This window comes from Macrosteles quadrilineatus, unplaced genomic scaffold, assembly GCF_028750875.1.
Source record: "Macrosteles quadrilineatus isolate MER2022 unplaced genomic scaffold, UCM_ALF_1.0 Scaffold_4__1_contigs__length_99947679, whole genome shotgun sequence".
NCBI lineage: Eukaryota > Metazoa > Arthropoda > Insecta > Hemiptera > Cicadellidae > Macrosteles > Macrosteles quadrilineatus.
In genome coordinates this window covers 47,628,270-47,648,742 of record NW_026542597.1, presented here as the reverse complement: position 1 = coordinate 47,648,742, position 20,473 = coordinate 47,628,270, and the positions used below count along the sequence as shown (strand labels likewise).

Below are 20,473 nucleotides of genomic sequence, written 5' to 3'. Positions count from 1 at the left end.
CTAAACCCACAAACCGTCAAACAATCATACAAACAAATAACTCATAATACAGAGTCTCAAATTAAATCAAATTTTAGTGACATAACCACGTAGCCAAATAAAACGAACCAAAAGTCCAGACAACCGAAAGAATGGATTACACACATTTTATACTGCACAGGAAACTCATATAAAATAACAACGCAGACACATTATGGTTATTTACATACAACTAAACCTCAAGTTGCACACGCTGGTGACATGTAGGCAGTATTCAGACATAAATCCCCCACAATAGTCGCTGGCTGGGACAGTCTAATGGACTATTTGTCCACCACAATTTACGTCGGATGTAATTGAATTCGGCGACATGCAGCTACAATGAAATTAACTTGCATTCGTGGTAAGTTTTGTTATAATAGCTGCACATTAAACATAAACTATGTCGAACTAATTAGGCGCAAATTTAATTAATAGCATAGATTAATAATGTCTGTATTGTTGACTGGTAGAAAATTTGTTTGTAATATGTTTTTATTAGTAGGCAACGCACTTTTTATGTAGAACAATTATTAATGTACAAACAGAAATGTTAACGTGATCTGAAAAACCCCAATTGCCACTCAGTTGCATGTTACCAAAGACAAGGGAATATATCTATCTACAAACTATTTATCTCCGAGTTTCTCCTAATATTGTTGACAGATAAAATAATCATACACATATTGAATTCAAAGTAATGGGATTAAATCAATTTTTTTTTTAATAATTTCAATATAAGCATAGTGTTTTCGGGAACATAATTATTATATTAAGGACGATTCACTTGGAATGACGTTACGTCTATTAGAAAAAAATTGCAATAATATTCATAAAAATATGAACAGAACAAAAGCTATTGCAATCCATTTCAATCATTTCAAATCAAAGACTTCAAGGGTCTACCAAGGTGTCCCGCAGGGATCAATCCTTGGTCCAGTTTTGTTCCTGATTTATGTCAATGACAGCCACTCCTCAATGAACAGTGGGAAGATCATACAGTATGCAGATGACACGACTCTCTATTTTGAATCAAATTCCCAAGAAACCCTTTAAATTGAAAGCTTCATCAACTTGAACGCCTGCAATCAAAAGTTCCAATCCGAAAATTTAAGCACGAACAAATCAAAAACATGTTACATTCATTTTGCACTTCGTCACCGTGACGATGAGTCACCCACAGTAATGGTAGATGACACCTCTCTAGAGGAGGTTGATTCTATCAAGTTCTTAGGGATGCACCTGGATAAGGCGCTGAACTGGCAAGATCACATTGATAGCCTCTGCTCCAAAATCACAAAAGGTATTTTTGCCTTAAGGAATCTCAAACCGACCTGCACAAAACAAGTTCTAATCATGGCCTATTATGGCCTTGTTCACCCCCACCTTACCTATGGAATTAGGTTATGGGGTGGTTGTTCCAATCGAGATTTTGAAAGGGTGTTTGTACTCTAGAAAAGAGCCATCAGACTCATTGCAAATTTAAGTCAACATGAAAGAGAGACGTGTAGGTTTGCTTTCAGGGAGCTTGGAATCTTGACTCTACCTCCCCTTTACATTTTGGAGACTGGGGTTTATTGCCGTTTCCAACACTTACCAATTCAAGGCAATGCTATCCACAGCTATGGAACTAGAGCAAGGGACGATTTTCGCACTGTCCAACACCGCACAGCTGCGTTTGCGAAACTCCCTTCTCAAGTAGGTGTTGGGTTCCTTAACGCTCTTCCTGAGAAACTAAAAAGCCTGGAGAGTTCTCATTTGTTCAAAACAAGACTGAAGAGAGAGTTGACGAATCTTGTGTTCTACGGGGTGGATGAGTTCACTAAATACCGTTGGAGTTGAATTGATTACAACATTTTCTTCCCCAGGGGTTTAGTTAGATTTTAGTCAATGTTTATTAAAATAATTACTGTTATTTCTTTTGATAGGAGTTTATTTATTGTTATTAATTAAAAGTTTATAAATTTACTGTTTTTACATAGCATATATACAGATTTTATAAAAAAAAATACCTACCCAATTTCCGACCTTAGTTTACACAGCTACATATCATATTTTATCTTATTTGTTGCATTTTTTGTATTGACTGACGTTTGCTATACAATGTACAATTGTCAAAAAGCAATAAAGAGATTATTATTATTATTATTATTTCCTCATCCCAAACATTCAAACTTGAAAATACATATAGGTTTCAAAATATTATAAAAGAACCATAAAGCACTTTAAATATTTATTTAAAAACCAAACCAATGCTGGTATAAACCACAACAAAAGATTCGCAGGGAGGTAAAAAACTTTGTGCTGTGAGGCGAACGGAGTGGTGAAATAACTAAATCACTGTCACCGCGGCGTCAAACTACACGTGTCTTTTGTGTGGAAGAAATATTGCTGTTCAAATAATGTTGTTGTTTTGAGGTATTAAAATTCTGTGATGCTTAAATATACTGAGATTCTCCAGCGTCTTCAGCCCAACAAAACCCCCTAGAATTCCAGGGATAATATGAGCTGCATCACACCCTTAGCTATGTGCCAAGTCTTTAGTAATTCAAATGAATTAAGAGTAACGAATCATCCAATAACTCGTAGTTCTTTTACTTCCAGGCCGGGATGGGTTTTCACATCACTTTAGAGGTTAGAAGTGTTGACATTATAATTCATTTATGATTAATAGTACAGTAGATTCAACAAATTTAAAGAATTGAGTGTGGTTAATTAATTAAAGTATCTTATTTATTCAATTTTGACATTTTAAACTAATTCGTTGTTCAAATGTTTTGGAATTAAAAATTCATAAACAATTCGCTTTTTGTAATGATTTATATTACGTCTTAACTTAAGTTGGAAAATCTTATATTTCAAGAACTTATTGAGATACGGGCATGATAAATAAATGATGTAACATATCTAGTACGCAGAAAACGTAAAATGTGACGGATATAAGTTATTCCACTAAGTTAATGAATACACAATCAGTAAAAACAGAATAACTTAAAGTTAAAAACTTTAACACTTTTCTTGCTGTATTTATTAAAGATGTCAGAAGGGAAAACATCAATATCAATATATTGATAAACATGAAGACTGGGATAAAACACCTGTCACTTGAATGTAACTCCGATGAAAAATAACTCCAATTTCCGGCGGAAAAGAACTATGCCATGACAAGTCCCTACTACAGTATGCAATGGCAAGCAGTGTGGACATGTTTAAGGTTATTTTTCCTATTCAGCACAATATGGAACGTAACGCATCTCGACCATTTTAGTTTTAAGTAGTTGGTATTGAGAAAATGTAGTAAACGTAACAGATATAAGCATATTGATCGGCCAAATTCCGAGCTTAAATGCGCTTTGAGTAGGTTGATAATCTGGTGGTTAGCGCCTCGTTCAATCCCCGGTTTATCCTAAACATTTAAAGGCTTCAAACTTTTGAAATTTTTCCTTAAAGAATTGTAGTTTCATTTTTTATTTTATGATAAACAGATTTAGATTACATTGTAAGAGTGTATGTTTAATCTATTATATTATTAAAGTGATACAATCAAATTTTATGTAAACGGTTAAGGCCATTTACCAAATAAAAATATAGGCATGTGTCACATCAAAATTAAGCTTAGAGTGTGTAGATTTGCCGAAAAGTATTAATATGGACGAATTTCCTAAGGGCTCTGCCCCATAGGCTTATTTCCAAAGGGCTACGCCTGGCATGCTTCTAAAGTTTACATTATTTAATTTAATTTAGTTAATGAAACACCTTGTCATTACAATGAAATGGTGTTTATTTACTCGAAAAAGATGTTTGTGATGCTTTATGTAGATTTAGGAGGGTTACGTTTGGTTTTAAAGAAAGGTTGTATACGTTTTGTAAAGTATTGCTCAAAGTTTCATTTTGTAATTTATATAGTAAGCTACATGTAAAGAGGCTTGACTAAAGTTGAAGAATTATGGTAAAATATGTCATTCGTGAAGCATCAATATGAAGCGATTGATGCTGTTGCTACACTAAGGTATGTTGTCATTTTCTTTTGGATCTATTAACATAAAAAGTAGGAGTTTGAAAGTAAGTAGGTTTACTTTTGAATCATTTTATATTTCCAAACTAAATCATAGAGTTGCCGTATTTTAAAACACACATCAGAATTACTTTAATAGCTCTCTAGGTCACATTTTCTTCCCGTTGCAAAGCACGGGTATAGCAGCTTGTAACTGCATACTTTAATAGTCACTCGTAATCGCGGTTTTCACATCTGTTTAATACTGAATCGCCAAATAATTCAATAATGTTAGATAACATTATAGGAATTACACAGCGGCTTAGAAGTGTTCTTAACTAAATTAGACACAAAGTTGTTCTAAAAACAACCGACTAATTAATTTACGTAGACAGTGAATGGGTCGAGATTTTCAAACAAGAAAGGCTCTTCATCATCTTGGCGAAACAGTATAATTGAGCTAAACGATATTCAAATACAGTACACTAGTAAACTCAAGGAGGGTTATTTCTTTGTACACATTAAGCTGATCAAGTCTGACGTTGTAATGATTTAATTTTCTGCTCGAAACACACCAAATTACGAACTTAAGCACTGCGACAAATCACGTGTAGGAGAAAATACAAGTTATTTTAACAAAATACAAGGCAGGACTGAACTTTTAAACACAAAGACTCGTCCGATGAGTTTAAAAGCATTGCGAGTATTGGGTAGGTCTACATTATTAGTATACTTTTTAATCAATATAATCGAAAAATCTTAGTTTCTTCTAATTTTGAAATGTTATGAAAACACGAATTTGAGAGTTAAAATATAATGGGGATATGCAAATGGGATCGTGATACTGAGAATTTATAATTACCCCGCCGCAGCAAAACTGTATACTAAGCGGGTTTCTATTTACCTGGCTAGATATCTTCTGACATATTCCCTTAAAATTGTCAGATTGATGTCCTATTTAACTCAAATTAATTTTATAAGTACCCGTACTGTATTAGTTTTGCTGCAACAGGGAAGGAAATAAGGTGTGTTTTATTAACAAATTTCCCATACCGTAATGGACTAAGCTTTTACCGTAGGTCTCATGGTTGGACCATCGATAAGACCGGGGCCATTCCTTTATTTCATATAGTAAATTCGCTAAACCATGTAAATAGACAACAAACACTAATTCCAGCTTTACTGTTTTTTTATCCAAGCAAGAGAGGAAAACCTCGGATTATAACATTCAATTTTTTTCTCTTATACTATTATGTATATCAAGAATACAATAACCGTCACATATTAGTCGTTGAATAAAAAACTCAAACAACTTTACGTGCTTTAAAATATATTTACTATGTAAAGCACATTCAAACTGATTAAGAGCAAAAGTAAAACCGACCGTCGTAGTTAATTGACAGTTTTGCCCTTCCAAGTTCCAAGAATTTCATGACGTATTTTCAATGACGGGGAAAGCAAGAGGTAATTTCCGTGTATAAGCGGATATTGCGGTATTATTGGAACCGCGACTTAGGCTTTCACGAACATTCTTGTCGTCTTTGGCAAAAGCTACCTTACGTTTACAAGCGATTTTAACAAATTTGAAAACTGTTTAAAAAAGTTAAATATATCTGGTTTTCTGTAGATAGATCACAAAATAATCCGATTGACATTTGTTAAATACCACTGTTTATGGTTTGCAAAGGAATATTAGATACGAATGGGTTTGTTATAGTTATTGACGTGTCTATAATTAGACGAAAGGGAGTGAAACTGTATGTAAAATGTTTGGAACATGCTGCTTAGAAATTCAGATGGAGTGCATGATGTTTTATTGGTACAGGAAAAAAACTGTTAAAGTACAAGACTAGTTTTGTTGACTATATAGGTATATTTGTATCCACGTAAAACCGTTAACACTCTTTAATATCTGATATTAATATTTTGTATGATCTATTAGAAGTATAATGTACGTTCTATAACACAATACTTAAATTACATCTGGATTGTAACTGAAATAAGAACTATGTACGTTAATAATTTTAATATTACAATAAAAAATAGAAGATACGTAATTTTCTAATCTATCAACAACTACAAGACCTGCTTCTCAGAGCCGGTATTGTCAGCTGTCTTCTCACTAGTCATTACTGTATTGTTTAAGATGCGCTCTTTAGTTCTTTGTGCAACTAAATACCTTTTGAACTTTCACTCTAAGCTTCAGAGACTTCTTTGAAATCCTTTTGTATTTTTATATAAAGGTTACAGTTCAGTCGTTCAGTGACATTGATGAAACAACAAACACTTTTCCTTGTATTTCGTCGATTCTTTATGAATGAAACTGAATCATAAAAGATTGATGAGTTTAAAGAGAACTTGTTGGATTGGTCTCTTAAATTAATCTCAGCGTGTTCCTCAATAGTCTACGGAAGATTGGTTATATTTATTAGAAGCACTGTTCTTCTCGTATCAAACGTTTTAATTAACACTCAATTAACTATGCAAAATTCAGGACGTTTACGGCATTAGCATTAATGTTCCCCAAATTATAACTGATTAGATTGTGTACGTTAACCATGGACCATTGGATTGGATCACACAAACTCTAAATAGTTTCTAACAGTAAACATACTAAGCCAATATATTTTGTTTGAAGATATTTTCCTGATGACAATTCACTTTTCGTGATACCTTAGAAGGCAAATACGTAGAAAATGTCCATACTTTAATGTACAGGGTGGCGCAGATGGATCGGGTGGTTTTAAAATACTTGTCAAACTGTAAATTTTAAAGGTATTGGATTGAAATAAAGTGCAAAACGTGTAGTTACAATGGAAGTTTATTGACACAAAATTAGTTAAGTTAGTTTTTTTTAAATTACATCCATCAAATGCCTTCCTTCTCGAGCGACGCATTCTTGGAGTCGGTCCTTTGAGGTTCCGCATTGCTCGCTCAAGCACATCACCAGGAATTGATGTGATTTCGTTGTGAATTGAAGCCTTCAACTCCTGAATGGTCCGGGGTTTGTTCATGTAGACACTTGCTTCAGGAGTTGAAGGCTGCAATTTACAACGAAATCACATCAAATCCTGGTGATGTGCTTGAGCAAGCAATGCGGAACCTCAAGGACCGACTCCAAGAATGCGTCGCTCGAGAAGGAAGGCATTTGATGGATGTAATTTAAAAAAAACTAACTTAACTAATTTTGTGTCAATAAACTTCCATTGTAACTACACGTTTTGCACTTTATTTCAATCCAATACCTTTAAAATTTACAGTTTGACCAGTATTTTAAAACCACCCGATCCATCTGCGCCAACCTGTATTATTAATTTAACTTATAGGGCAATCATCACCACTTAAACGGAATGCATAATAACAACTTTCAAAATTTATCTCAATAAAATATTATGAGGAAGAGCCCTGCCTAAGCCATCAAATCATAAAAAATTGACCACTAAACTGAACTTGTGTCCATAAAAAATCGCGATGCATACAGATAATAAGCTTGCCTCAAATGATCAATAGAGGCTGTGTTTATAAACTTGAAACTTGTCAACTGAATGATAAAGTCCAAAGCCCGAAGTTTGTCAGCCGTTTTGCTTGTCTAGACAAGGGAACTTAATACAGGCTTAAACCCGTGATGGATGAACCTAAGTGACTTTCAAGTAAGTACTTTGTATGGTCAGTGTATTTTTAAAACAGTGCGCTTTTGAATAATAGATATCTCGATTAAGCTGTTATTCAAATGGGAACAAACATTATAGGTTTTAGGTTAGTTAAGTGTTAGCTCCCACGATTATACGAAAACTAGATTATTAACGACGATAAAATGACTATTTAAATGTATTACTCTTTAAGATTGTAACAACATTTTATTTGTGATGGATCTTTAAGGAGAAAAACAATCAGACGTTTTGTATTTACACAGAAGACATCTGGAAACGCCATTAGAATATTGCAAGCGTGCAGGAGCCTCTAATGCAAAACTGCTTTACACGCAGTTGACGATAATGGTTTATTACGGCCACGCTGAAGGAAACAATTACATCTTCTAAACGGTAATATCTTTTAATTAGGTTAGAGAAAATGCTCGGGACACGACAAAGATTACTTTGCTGCAACTTAAGTACTATATTTAAACACGGAGTTGAGTACTAATTGTACCAAGAACATGATACAGATCTAAACAAGTAAGCAGATGTAAACCTCAGATATGGCGTTCCTCTAAAAAAATTTGAAAGTGATCTGATACAACATTTTAAAAAATACAGGAGGTTAAAAAAATCGTTTGGACTTTAAATGCGAAGCTAATTAACGGGAATAATCCAATAAGATTTTTGAACGGAAATTAAGCATCTAAACTGCTGCATCATTTATTAGAAAATAGTTTGGAATAAATTGGAAACAAAAAAAATTGTCGAAATTCTTTTATTTTCAGATCGAAAATAAAATATAAAACGCAGTCTCAACAAGTACAGCGATTAAATTTGCAGATTGTACAAAAGGTTGGTGTTAAATGATGTTACGTTTTATTAATAAACTAGGATATTGTTCCCAGGCACCTAGTGTAGCCTGACAGTAGTTTGGGGGAAATGGAGCAATTATGTGCAAGAATAAAGTAAGCGATGTACACAAGTTTGAAAACGTGAATTAATTAGTTGATCAAAAAAATCTACAACAAAGATCTGCACATAAGAAACTAGAAAAAAAGTCCTATATCCTATTAATAGTGGCGACTAATGCTATACTATCGTATTTTTCTTCCACCAATCATTAAAAATGATTCTGTGAATACATCATGAGGTCATAAAAGGGTATTCAGTTTGATAGAAGTCGACCTTTAGGTTTAGCCTGGATGAAAAGTTTGTACATAATCAAATTCACTTTATTTAACACAGCAGTGCTCTCATTCGGTGGCTAAATCACCTCAGAGGTATTTCTTGTGCTAACCTCAATGCTTCATTCAAAAACCTAATCCTGGGAACGATTTGGTTTCTCCTTCAAGGTATTTTATCTATGGTAAAAGTATTATATTAACACTTAACCCAACTAAACCGGGGGGGGGTGGGGGGTGGGGGGGGTGAAACGAAATCCAATTATAGCCAATAGGTTAGCCACTAAATCCAACGTTACAATCTACTTAAATATCCAAAATGCTGTACAATATTTGAAATTCAATACTAATTACTCTTAGATAACAGTTTAATTATGTCCCTATAAATATTTAACCAACTTTCAGCTCAAACAAGTATCAATTTATACCTACCAACAAACCATTAAAAAAATAATTGAGATTGTTTACAATCCATCAAGTCAATCAACAAGCACACAACTTTGGCGTATTGACAAGTTGGTGACAAAGCAACAGTTAGCGACGCCACACACACCTGTTACCTAGGCCTACTGCAAACCCAAACAATCCAATCATGACCGAGCATGTATATATTGCAATATAGGACAAGGAACAACTGTGAGGAGTTAAGTTAAGTGGGCAATCAGTTGCGTTATGTAACTTAAGAATTTTTCCACTATTGAAAGGTTTAAGCAAGTTTCGTCCAAACAATTACTACTCCTCTGTTCCTACTTAATGAAAACACACTAGTTGAGCATCTCCTGTTACACATTAAATTATTATAATATATTTTACTATACTTTATATATTTAAATAATGGAAGATCATATTGAATAGCAAATATTTTATTCAATTAACTAAATAGTCCTTAACTGTTGGTTGCAATACAGAAAAGTATAGATTTTAGATAGATTTTAGCAGCCAAAAGGAAAAGAAAATATAATTCTCATTGTATTAAGCGTTAAAGCAATAACCATTACTGCACGTTTGTTGAAATGCAAGTCGAAGGCTTTGCTTGCAGGTTCCATTGAATGTTGACAATACACCTGACAATTAATGGGGAACCCCGGCACTCGCACAGTAATTGCAAAAATCTAAAAGTCCCATTATTTATGCTCATGGTGTGTTATGCTCCTTTCAAACAATTCTACACCTATTGTTGTTCACTGGTTATTATTGTATTTTTATATTTCGTAGCTAATGCTGTATGCAAAACTGAAATGAAACATGGTATTCACGACGGTAAAGAAAAATGGTATATTTCGTACCTAGGGTCGAAAATGAGATTTTTTTGCCGGCTCGAGATAGTTTTTATTAACACTATTCACCACAATAATAATGCACACTGATAGTCAACACAACTAAAACTGGCATCAGCAAAAATAATAATAAATAGTTGCTAGGCAGCGGTGACAATAAAACAATTCTATTGTAATGCTATGGATATGAGTGTGTATTTAATATGCATTCATGTTTTAAGAAAGTAAGCGGGCAGCTGATTTTGCGGCCCTACGGATGTAAAAACCTGCTCGGTCCCCGAATGATGATGACAGCTGACATGGCCAGCAAAACGTAACTTTCAGCCACCAATTAACGTATGCAAAACAGCTAAAAACATCATAGTGTAGTGAAAAGTAATATTTATGGTCGAAAGATTAGCCTAAAATAATACTTTCACAAAATACTTATAAGACGATATTTTATTAACAAAAGAATGATGGAAACTTAACATGAATTTTCTCGTAGATCAGTTTAGTATACATAGTATATCTTGTACATTATGTACTAAAAATGTACCAGGCGCTAATTTAAGGTTCTTTGCTATAGTTCAAGATAATATAACAATGTAAAGAGAGTTTTCCAATATAAAAAAGAATCCTGATACATGAAACTCTCTTTTTTCTAGAAGTGTTGTTGTCTTCTTATAAAGCTTCAGGTTAGGTTCGAAAAACCAATCCAGGATATATTCTTGGATATTGTTTTCCTGGGGTACAATGTACAATCCGGGATTTTTTTTTTTCAAATTACTTCAGACCAGACCTAAGGGTTGCGGCAATATCACTTAGATAAAATCCATCAGTGATCTGGCGCGATTTGAGCCCGGAGACAAGCCCCAAAGCTGAAATATTGTGATGATAGGGATTCTATCGCAGCTTCTAGGAAAAGTGTCTCACGTTTTTAGTACTTTATCACACGTTTGCATGAAAACCTATATTCCAATTATACCAACACATAATGCAATGAAGACGAAACATTGAAACAGTGGGCTTTTACAAATAGCAACGTAATTTTCAGAAATACGTACCGCTGATACCAGCAAAGTTTTAAGAATAACATTTTTATTTCATAAAGAAATAAGGATTAATAAAATTACCGGCGAAAAACACAGTTATTTGTAAAGTTAAAGATGGTAGTAGCTGCAGAGAACTGTATATCTTTACTGTCCTCGAGAGAGACGTTTTCGCCCCAGCCGCAGGGCGAATGAGTAATAACATCTCTAGTACAGCCAAGTGAATACTTCGCACATGTATTACACCATGGGGGTTTACTACTAATACTGTTAAATGTAGACGTATAAATACAAAAGTTATAAAAACTCAATTAAATATGTCTACAAAAAAGCGGACTTAAATAGTGGGGATTTACAATCATAAAATTGATGCGGTTATTTGAGTAGGCTACAAATTAGGCACAGTAAAAATTGTATTTCGTTACTTTAGAATTCTCTGTAAAATTTACTAGTAATAAATTTTGATAGTTTCAACTATAATATTTTCGTATAACCAAAGAATGATGACATGAGTTGTTTTTTTATCTAACAGTAAATATGCAAGTTTTACTATGCTTTTAATTTGTATCAATTTTCCAGCAAATCTAGTAAAAGTAGGATCATAGGCCTCGTGCCGATACCAAAGTACTTTAGCACCAGGGAAAACACTGAAAGGCTCTTATCACAGTGTACCCAGACAGCTGACTGGTTGAACAATGCTATTGTTTTCCATCGACCACATGAAATCACTCATTGTTACTGTATTCTCAGTTCAGTTACTGTATTCTTTTGTACAAACGATGTGTCCCGGCCCTTGTAGTGGAATACAGATTGTCGGTATTCTCCAATTTCAAATAAGTGTCAGTCAATTGGTAACCATTGTATTAATTAAAAATGTAAATCTCATCTCGCTTATAAAATGTGAACATGGTGTAAACACAACTAGTGTACAAACTGGACGAGTTAATTTTTCATCTTAATTTGAACAGATTGCTAGGTCTAGATCGGAACTTTTTAAAATACGGATTTTACTTTGATCTCAATTTTGAGGATATGCAGCTGGTGTAATATTTAAGAAACTTCTAATACCGAAGCACCAAGTTAAAATCTCCAAACCATTAGTGTTTTTATTGCTTATATCTTCTTCTTCTTCTTATCATGTTTTATTTCTCATAAAAAGAATAAGCTACTACCGAAGATCTAGCCGCACGACTGATATGATTTCACGTCAGTAGGTTCCGAGAGGTGAAAACATCATCCATTCAAATTCATCCATTACACGACAACTCGAGTAAATATCATCCAATTTTGATGAAATACAGTGCGAAAATGTAAACCTTCGTTTACTATACAAACCACCATGATTAGACTATGGAAACGCATAGTTGTATAGAGTGAAAATTAGAATTGAGCTATTTTTGATACTCAATGGGGTAGTTTATTTCCAACTATTTTGTTGAGCTTGAAAAATATATGATTTATTATATCGAAGCGTTGTCGGACGTCTAATTGTTACAGAGAAACGTCCAAAACGCATAAACATAACAACGATATAATTTTACATCGTTGAAACATAAAACTTCGATGATATTTTTATAGAGAATAAATAAACTGTTGTAGTTTGCTTGTTTAGGCTTATTAAGTTTCAACAAAGAACACCTCTTATCATCTTCTCTGTAGCAGCAAACGTAAGTTCTCATTAAATAATGTTATTTGAATAGAACATACATCTGATGAATATAGTGAATCCAATTAAGTAAATGGAAATTCTCTTAGTGAGCAGGTTTGCTGCGGAGGGGGTAAAACAATGAATACTCTCAGACCAAGAATGCATTTACGTGTCGATAAATCATACCAAAAACCACACGAAGGGATTATACTATATTATGGCTTTGTACAAACAGACTGATGATTGTAATGCACTCCTACCCTTTATTTCACAAGTTGATCTAATGTAATGAGATACATAGACTCATACATCTGGTAATCTGGTCTATTGTAAACTACTGATCCTGTCTATTTCACACTCATCGCACTTCGGCAACACGCTTACTTACACCTGAAGTGGTGCATTGACCAGTTTGCATTCATGAACAAACAGTGTTCAGTGCTTACTGTTCATATTAGACTGAGATATGAGCGAACACTGTGAATAATGACAGTGAATCTTGTTTGGCATTTAGTAAATAATTCTAAACAATAATGCGGAAGGAGTAAAATTTATGAAGTAGTAAAAATAATGTTATAATATCGCCTAAAACCTTACCTTATAATATTTTTACCAAAGATACCTTGATTTCTTAATTGATAGGGAGGGGCATACACTGGGTGCCGAACCACTGGCCCATTTTGACAAAATACATAGTGATAGATATATTCAAGCTGGGCATTATACGTAGGCACCTAAAACAACCCATCCAACGACATTTGAACCCAGTCGGTCATTATTCAACAGAAATTTTGTGCTCCACTAGATCAGCTATAGTCTCCCTCTTGTTACCAGCCCGAGACTTTGGTCGTAAATGCTAGGATGTAACCCGCAAATCCCTAATGGAATACATTACATCCCTAATGGAATTTGAATACGAATTAAAAACATGAGGGTGAGAAGAACCGATTATAACACTTCATTGGATATCACCGTGTACAAAGTATGAAACAAAATGATAATTGGTTTATTGTGCGTATCCACAAAGATTTAGAGTTTAAAGTTTACTGTAATACCGAAGCAAAACTCTTAAAAGCAGGTTTAATACCTACAGTATACTACAGTAAACTATCTATACCGTTAACTATCTGAATTTACTCACTAAACAAACTAACACACGTAAAAACTAAATTGAAATCTCCGTTATTGTAAACACATATGCAAGTAAAAAATTACCCCAATGTTCAACTAATTGTAATGTCGAAAAGTAAATGAGAGACGAGTTCTTGGAAGAGCGAAGCTAGCAAATTAAGTTTAATTATGATACTCTAATTTACGACCGAACTGCGAACCTGTTCAGCGCTCAGAAGTGATAATTGAATGTAACTCGGAGCAGTAATGATTAACAAGAAGTTGCTTCAAACTAGACTTCCCTGAACGTCGCTTGAATAAGCGATCGTTAATAACACTAAACTGTGTAAAGGTTTGTGAAAATAAAGTTATTACAAAAGAAGTGATAACGCCGCGTTCCTGAAGGCGTGTTTAAATTGAACTGATTTTACTCAAATATTAACAATAGTCAATGTCATTAAAGATTTCATCCTGTTACCTGTTACTAATATATCACGTAAAAGTGAACAAATAAATATACGGAAACAATCTGCAAATCACAAACACATTGTTTCAAAATTTCAGAACATCTCTTACCTGCATTGCACGTTGTATTTTGCATAACAAGATACAAAAATATTTTGCGAGTGAAACAGAACAAGATAAGATTGGATGGATTATTGTTATCAAATCCATGTACTAAGACAAACTATAGGAATACAACTACATTATGCGCATAATGATTTTAAAAACGTTCTCCTCTTCTTCTATGAAGATAGTGTGAGTGTGTGTAGTAATTAAATTAATTAATATCTCCAATGGTTTCAATCATATAAAGATAATTACAAAAAACAATTATTTTCAAGTAAAGAAGTAGTTATTGTTGTTGTAAGTAAATAGAGTGGTGATAAAATAGTTATGACTAATGTTAACGACATCAGAGTCATCTTTGAAATCTGTGACAGTGTCTTTGGAGGGGTCTTAACCCTAAACTTGACCTTATGTAAAACGGTGCTTCAGGTTTCAACCCGCACTGGGTATTTGACACCTAATACTAGCATTTAAAAAAATTGCCGAAAATGTCATCAAGATTTCAGTGCAAAATTCGTAATGTTCGATATTTAAATATGAACACAATTTGGACACATTCTTGGATTCTATGGAAGGATATAAAATCAGGACCTTCGGTTCTTTTATTCTCAACTGTCACTGATTCGCAAAGTTTTAGTGTGTCCTGTCAATAAAGCGATGAAACCTAAGTTACTTGCCGCAGGAACAGTTTATCTTGGAGTTGAGCGCCTTGGGAGTTTCTGGTTTGGTTTTACGAAGTCATACTTCTATAAAGTAGAGGTGTTTAAACCCACGTAAATGATCGTGAGTGAATCTCTAAGTATCAAGATTATAAAATAAATGGCCCTTATTCACTCATCCTTAATACATAATCAGAAAGGTCATGATTTAAGTCAGCCAAACTCAGACCAAAGGATACATAAACGTTTTAATATTTTTTGTCAAATTATTGTATCGTAAATTCAGAGTTCTAAAAGCATAACTTTTTGTTGGATTTAGCTAGTACGACAAGTGTATTAAGTAAATTAACACGTCGTGTTTCTACTATAAGCTCTAAAAAGGCAACTTACGAGTTATTGAAATATATTATAAATTGGACCATATTCTAACTGCAAATCGTAAAAAATCGCAACTTGCTGCCTTTAAAGTATAAAATGCGATAATGCTACTTATCAATTGCTAAAATAAGTTTTACCACAAGTACGTTTCTCCTCACTGTTAAAACATAAGTAGAAATAACAAAAGAGTAAGTTTGAAAGATACAAGCAAAACATATGTTATAAGTTACAAGAGTCACCAAACTATAAGTTTGGAACCTGACCAAAGTTTAGAACATTTTCTACTTTTGGTTTCACATATATCCCAATGTAGTGGAGTGCAGTTGGTAACAGATAGAAGGAACAATATACAGTGCAGTGTCACATCTTAAGAAAACTTGTACTTCAATGAAAAACAATATAGGGTACTTCATCAATTAACACGTTCATACTCATAGTTGAAAAATCTACTTTACTCAGCACGAAACTCGTGCTGTAACTTATCTGGTCCAATAACGTCTGGGCAAGACAATTAGATTGACATGCTCTCATAGCTCTTTAGTGTTTCTAAATGGCTGATTCAACGTGGAATTCTATTGACTAATGGCAGTAGATTTGTAATTAGCCCCAAACTAGGTGTTATTGAATGAAAATCCACCTCTGTTACAGGCTATTAGGTCAATGACGGTATGAGGTGTATAAACAGAGGCAGTAATTAGGCTAATAGTGTAATATCTAGTGTAAGTGGCTTACTAGAGCATACTTGTGTCAATACTATGGCGTATTAAATAATATATCTTATTAATAGACTCTACATAATTATAAACCATACATTTAAACCATAAACTGCCTGTATTTAACAGGAAAAACAGCAAAAATTAATCTCTATGATTTATAATAATATAAAAATGAATAAACCTTTTTCAATGTTGGTCACATTTGTGGTTCCCCCATTTAATTTAGCTACAACAATTATTTGAATCTAAATGTAATTTATCATGTAATAGGTTTATTATACAATTTCCTACGATGGATTAGTAAGTTTTAGAAGTATTTTAAGAACATTAAAATAATAATTTTTACTGACCTCTATAGTTTGGTCGACGACCATATCCTCTGTGCTGGCAGTCTGAAACAGAACAATAAAGTCAATCACAGAAAAAAAACATTTTAATTTTTATATGCTCTTGCGATACAAACAAATATGTTTTTCAGAAGGAAAGATTAGTAGGTGATAACTAAACTACGATTCTGGTAAATGTGCCAATGTCAACACACTTAAGGATCTTACTCTTAAAATGTATTCACCAATTAATTGTTCATTGAAATACAGATGTATAAAGCTAATTTCTTTATGTATAAATTTCACTGTTATGGAACATTATTAAGAATATATAACTACTTTAAAATAGAACCAAGACATCGCCTGTCACTACTAACTACTAAGTACTTATATCTTTTCGATCACCCACATACAAAATTGTAAACAGAATGGCGAAAATATCCTAGATGAGGTTGCCATACAATATCATCGCCCACACGATCAATGTATTGCGGGGGCTGCTATCATAACGAGATCAGCTAGCGAGTCGTGACACTCTAGCAGACGATAGTGTAGTGTAGGGAATACACAATACATGAAACGTGTCCATGGGGTGTCATGGCCTACCCCGTCCTGACCCTATAGCAGACGGTAGTGTGTAGTAAGGTTTTAGTCCGTAGGCCTACCTACAAATAAGCAAACAACTCGTCGGATGAACTTGCTGGTATTATGGCAAAAAGTCTCGTACGCAGCTCATCCAGGAAGGTATTTGTGGGTTTTGGATGAAATCCCGCCTACAGCAAGCCTGGCACGTGAAGTGTCTTGCTGTACCACAGAAAACATACTTGTACTGAAAAACATCTACTTTCTGCTTTTTACTAAGGTATCTACTTAATATACAATTGTTGGCATTCTTTTCCTCTAAGTACAAGGTATTAGTTAAAATTAATTTACAATGCAATGTGCTATTTAAATGTAATCTTTGGGAAATCAAAATAAAGAAAACGTATGTAAGCCATATATTAAATTAAGTAAACACCAATTCCTATAAAAAGTAGTAGTGGTCATATCACCAAAACTGATCAAACATGAAAAACATTCTATTTAATGTATTGAGGAAAGATATTGGCTCTAAACATAGCATACATCTAAATTCCACATTCGGAGGGTTTTAAGGCCACACAAACTCGAATATAAAACACGCGTAGTAAAACAAAGGTTGTGACGAACGATAAAATGGCCATGACGCGAGTGGAAGCTGTAAAATAACTATATTACTTCTGTTTCTGCCGCGCCGACCCTTACCATTATCATTGGTTTATTAAATTTGATCATACAATTAATGAATTTTCTAAAACGATTATATTCTTATGTATAAATAGATACAGATACAAATTACGATTTTCAATATCTTCAATGTTTTTGTAAAGTTATGAATTGATACTTTAGTCATAGCATTAAGAGCTATGTTAATGAAGTATCCAATTAACAAACCTATCGTTTTATATTTTGAGCAGGTGACAAATTTGAGCTCACAAATCGTTGCACCTGTTAATATTGGGAAAGCCTATTCCATTTTGTTGGTAAGTAGCCTGCAAATTGTAGGCGGAGAAGCACCATAAATTAACCGTTGAATCCGTTTGGCATTGATTATGTCATAAGACCTTCTGTAGCTGTATAAACGGATGACAAGACCTTAGGGGTGAATCCTATTAGTGAGTCGATGGATAGTGCCGTAACACACCCCGTAGGCATTACAGGAGACGGCGAGTTGCCAACTGACCAAACACTAAAGACTCATTTGAACATTCATCTTTTCTTTATTATAAAATATTTCATGATGTTAGCCTCCGAATCACTTCAGTTAAATATAATTACAACATACATGTTGAATCTAATTTTTGTACTGAAAAAAGTTTACCTTAAGTAGACTTGAACTAGTCCGACGTTGTTGCTCTATATCAAGGTTTACTGCTAGGGACATTTAGCTAAGGGGTCCAAAAATGTATCACGATACTGGCATTTAACATCCACGAGTTAAAATTATTATATCGCGCAAATATTCATAATTGAAAATAACATAATTTTCTTTTCAAAGAAATAACATTTGAAAATTGTGGTTATAATAGAAATAATAAAGGTTTGACTATTCCAAGATAACTATTGGGAATCATTCAGACTCGGTTTACGATTAAGTTAAATAATACCATGAGACACCGACATATCGCACTAACTTCAAGTGTACATACTCATTTTAGTCCAATAAAATATTGTAATGTCACTAATTATGCTATTGGTTAAAAAATAATTCGAGTGAACAATACCAAGAATACTTCGTAAAGTATCCACTTTGAATGGCAAATACGATCAGCTGTTTCTAATAATGCATTGTTGTCAGTCAGGTGTTGTTATTGACCACTGCAAGGTAACCTACAACAGATTTCGATGATACATTGTAACCACAACATCAAAACTGTTGCTCCAAACACACTCAAGTTTGCTCCAAGTTAGCCAATTAAAAGTTTGGTCTCCACACAACAAGTTTATAGTTGACTTGATTTTCGACCTGATTTTGTGGCTTCACATTGAGTTAACTAGTATGATTAATTGACGTCTTGACACAGTTCGAACGCTTCACTACGTTAGAATTAGATGTCTCTAACCCGGTAATGGGGAGTGTAGCTGTAAAGCTAACTACCCGAATCGAGAATTAATTGTCATTATAAAGGATTAGATAATTTTACGACTGTTAAATACGTTTACACATTTTCATTGTAAATACAACGAACAACACCGGTCTATTAGTTATTTAAGCGAGTAAATTATTTCCTTGATATCCCGGAGTTCAAATCCCGCCATACGTCAATAAGTCACTGCCTTGATTCAGTGGTTTTCTTCCAACTACCAAGATAGGGGGCGAGGAGAGCTGTACAAGTGTACAAGGCGAGGAAATTTGCACAAAAATGTCATTCGATTGTTTGCAAGACAATGTAACTGACTTGAAGTGTTTAGAGAGTTTGTTATGTGTTAGCTGATTGCCACATGCAGCCTTAAAAGAATAGATTTTTGACACATTATAGTAATTTATGTTTGTGCTGGTAATTGATTATTTCTAATCACAGGACTATGTTGGATGATAATTAGGCCAACGTTCAGACAATGCACGGATAACTAACTACCTTACTTCCCTTTGGTCAATGCCAAGTCCTTTGCCTTTGCACAACGAATCGCATTGTAGGTAGATATGTTAAAACACAGTACTTCGATTTGACATGCTAAATTTACACGATATGCTACTACACAAATATCAACAAGAAATGTAGTCCGTAAAGATCAAATATTTATCTAATAAGGCAGCTTGATTACTTAAAACTGGTCTTTTTACCAGCAAATTATCAAATGAAATTTAAGTGATGAAACCCTAACATTAGGATATAATAGTCTGAATGTGCCATAAATACAAGCAATATTATTAGTACAATTCGAGTACCTAATATATTACTCTCGATTTCGAGCAAAAGCCGCACACGCACGGAAAGTTCAACGCAACCCCAACACCACGTACTACCAAACAAAAAAGATATTAGATAAGCAAAGCTGGAGTGTATTGCGTCTCAAATTTCTGCTTTTCAGAACTTCAATATTGGAGAAATTGAAACTCACTTGTTCAAATACTTGAGTATCGTTCAGCTAAATATAAATCTGAATACATCTACAGCACTTTATTGCTTTCATTTCAATCAACCGGGACAGTTATATCTTTGCTAGATTGTTTTAGTTAAACATATAACTTTTTTTAAATACGTTATAGAATCAACTTTATGTTGATAACAATCTCACTCCATGTTAGAAAAACTCCAATAAATATATTGACAAGATATCAAGTGAAAGTGAAACAGTTGAATACTATTTTTGCTTAAAGTGAATTTTTCCACAAGGCTTTACTGG

At 33.7% G+C, this 20,473-nt stretch overlaps 1 protein-coding gene across 6 annotated transcripts in view; it reads right to left on the bottom strand.

The window, feature by feature from the left end:
* Positions 1–20,473, bottom strand: part of LOC128993397 (ribosomal protein S6 kinase 2 beta) — a 219,793-nt gene that overhangs the window by 103,320 nt on the left and 96,000 nt on the right. For all 6 annotated transcript variants that reach the window (XM_054417276.1, XM_054417278.1, XM_054417277.1 and 3 more), the window contains one exon: positions 16,571–16,612. In XM_054417276.1, coding sequence (XP_054273251.1) covers positions 16,571–16,612 — 42 coding nt within the window. The remainder of the gene's footprint in view (positions 1–16,570; positions 16,613–20,473) is intronic.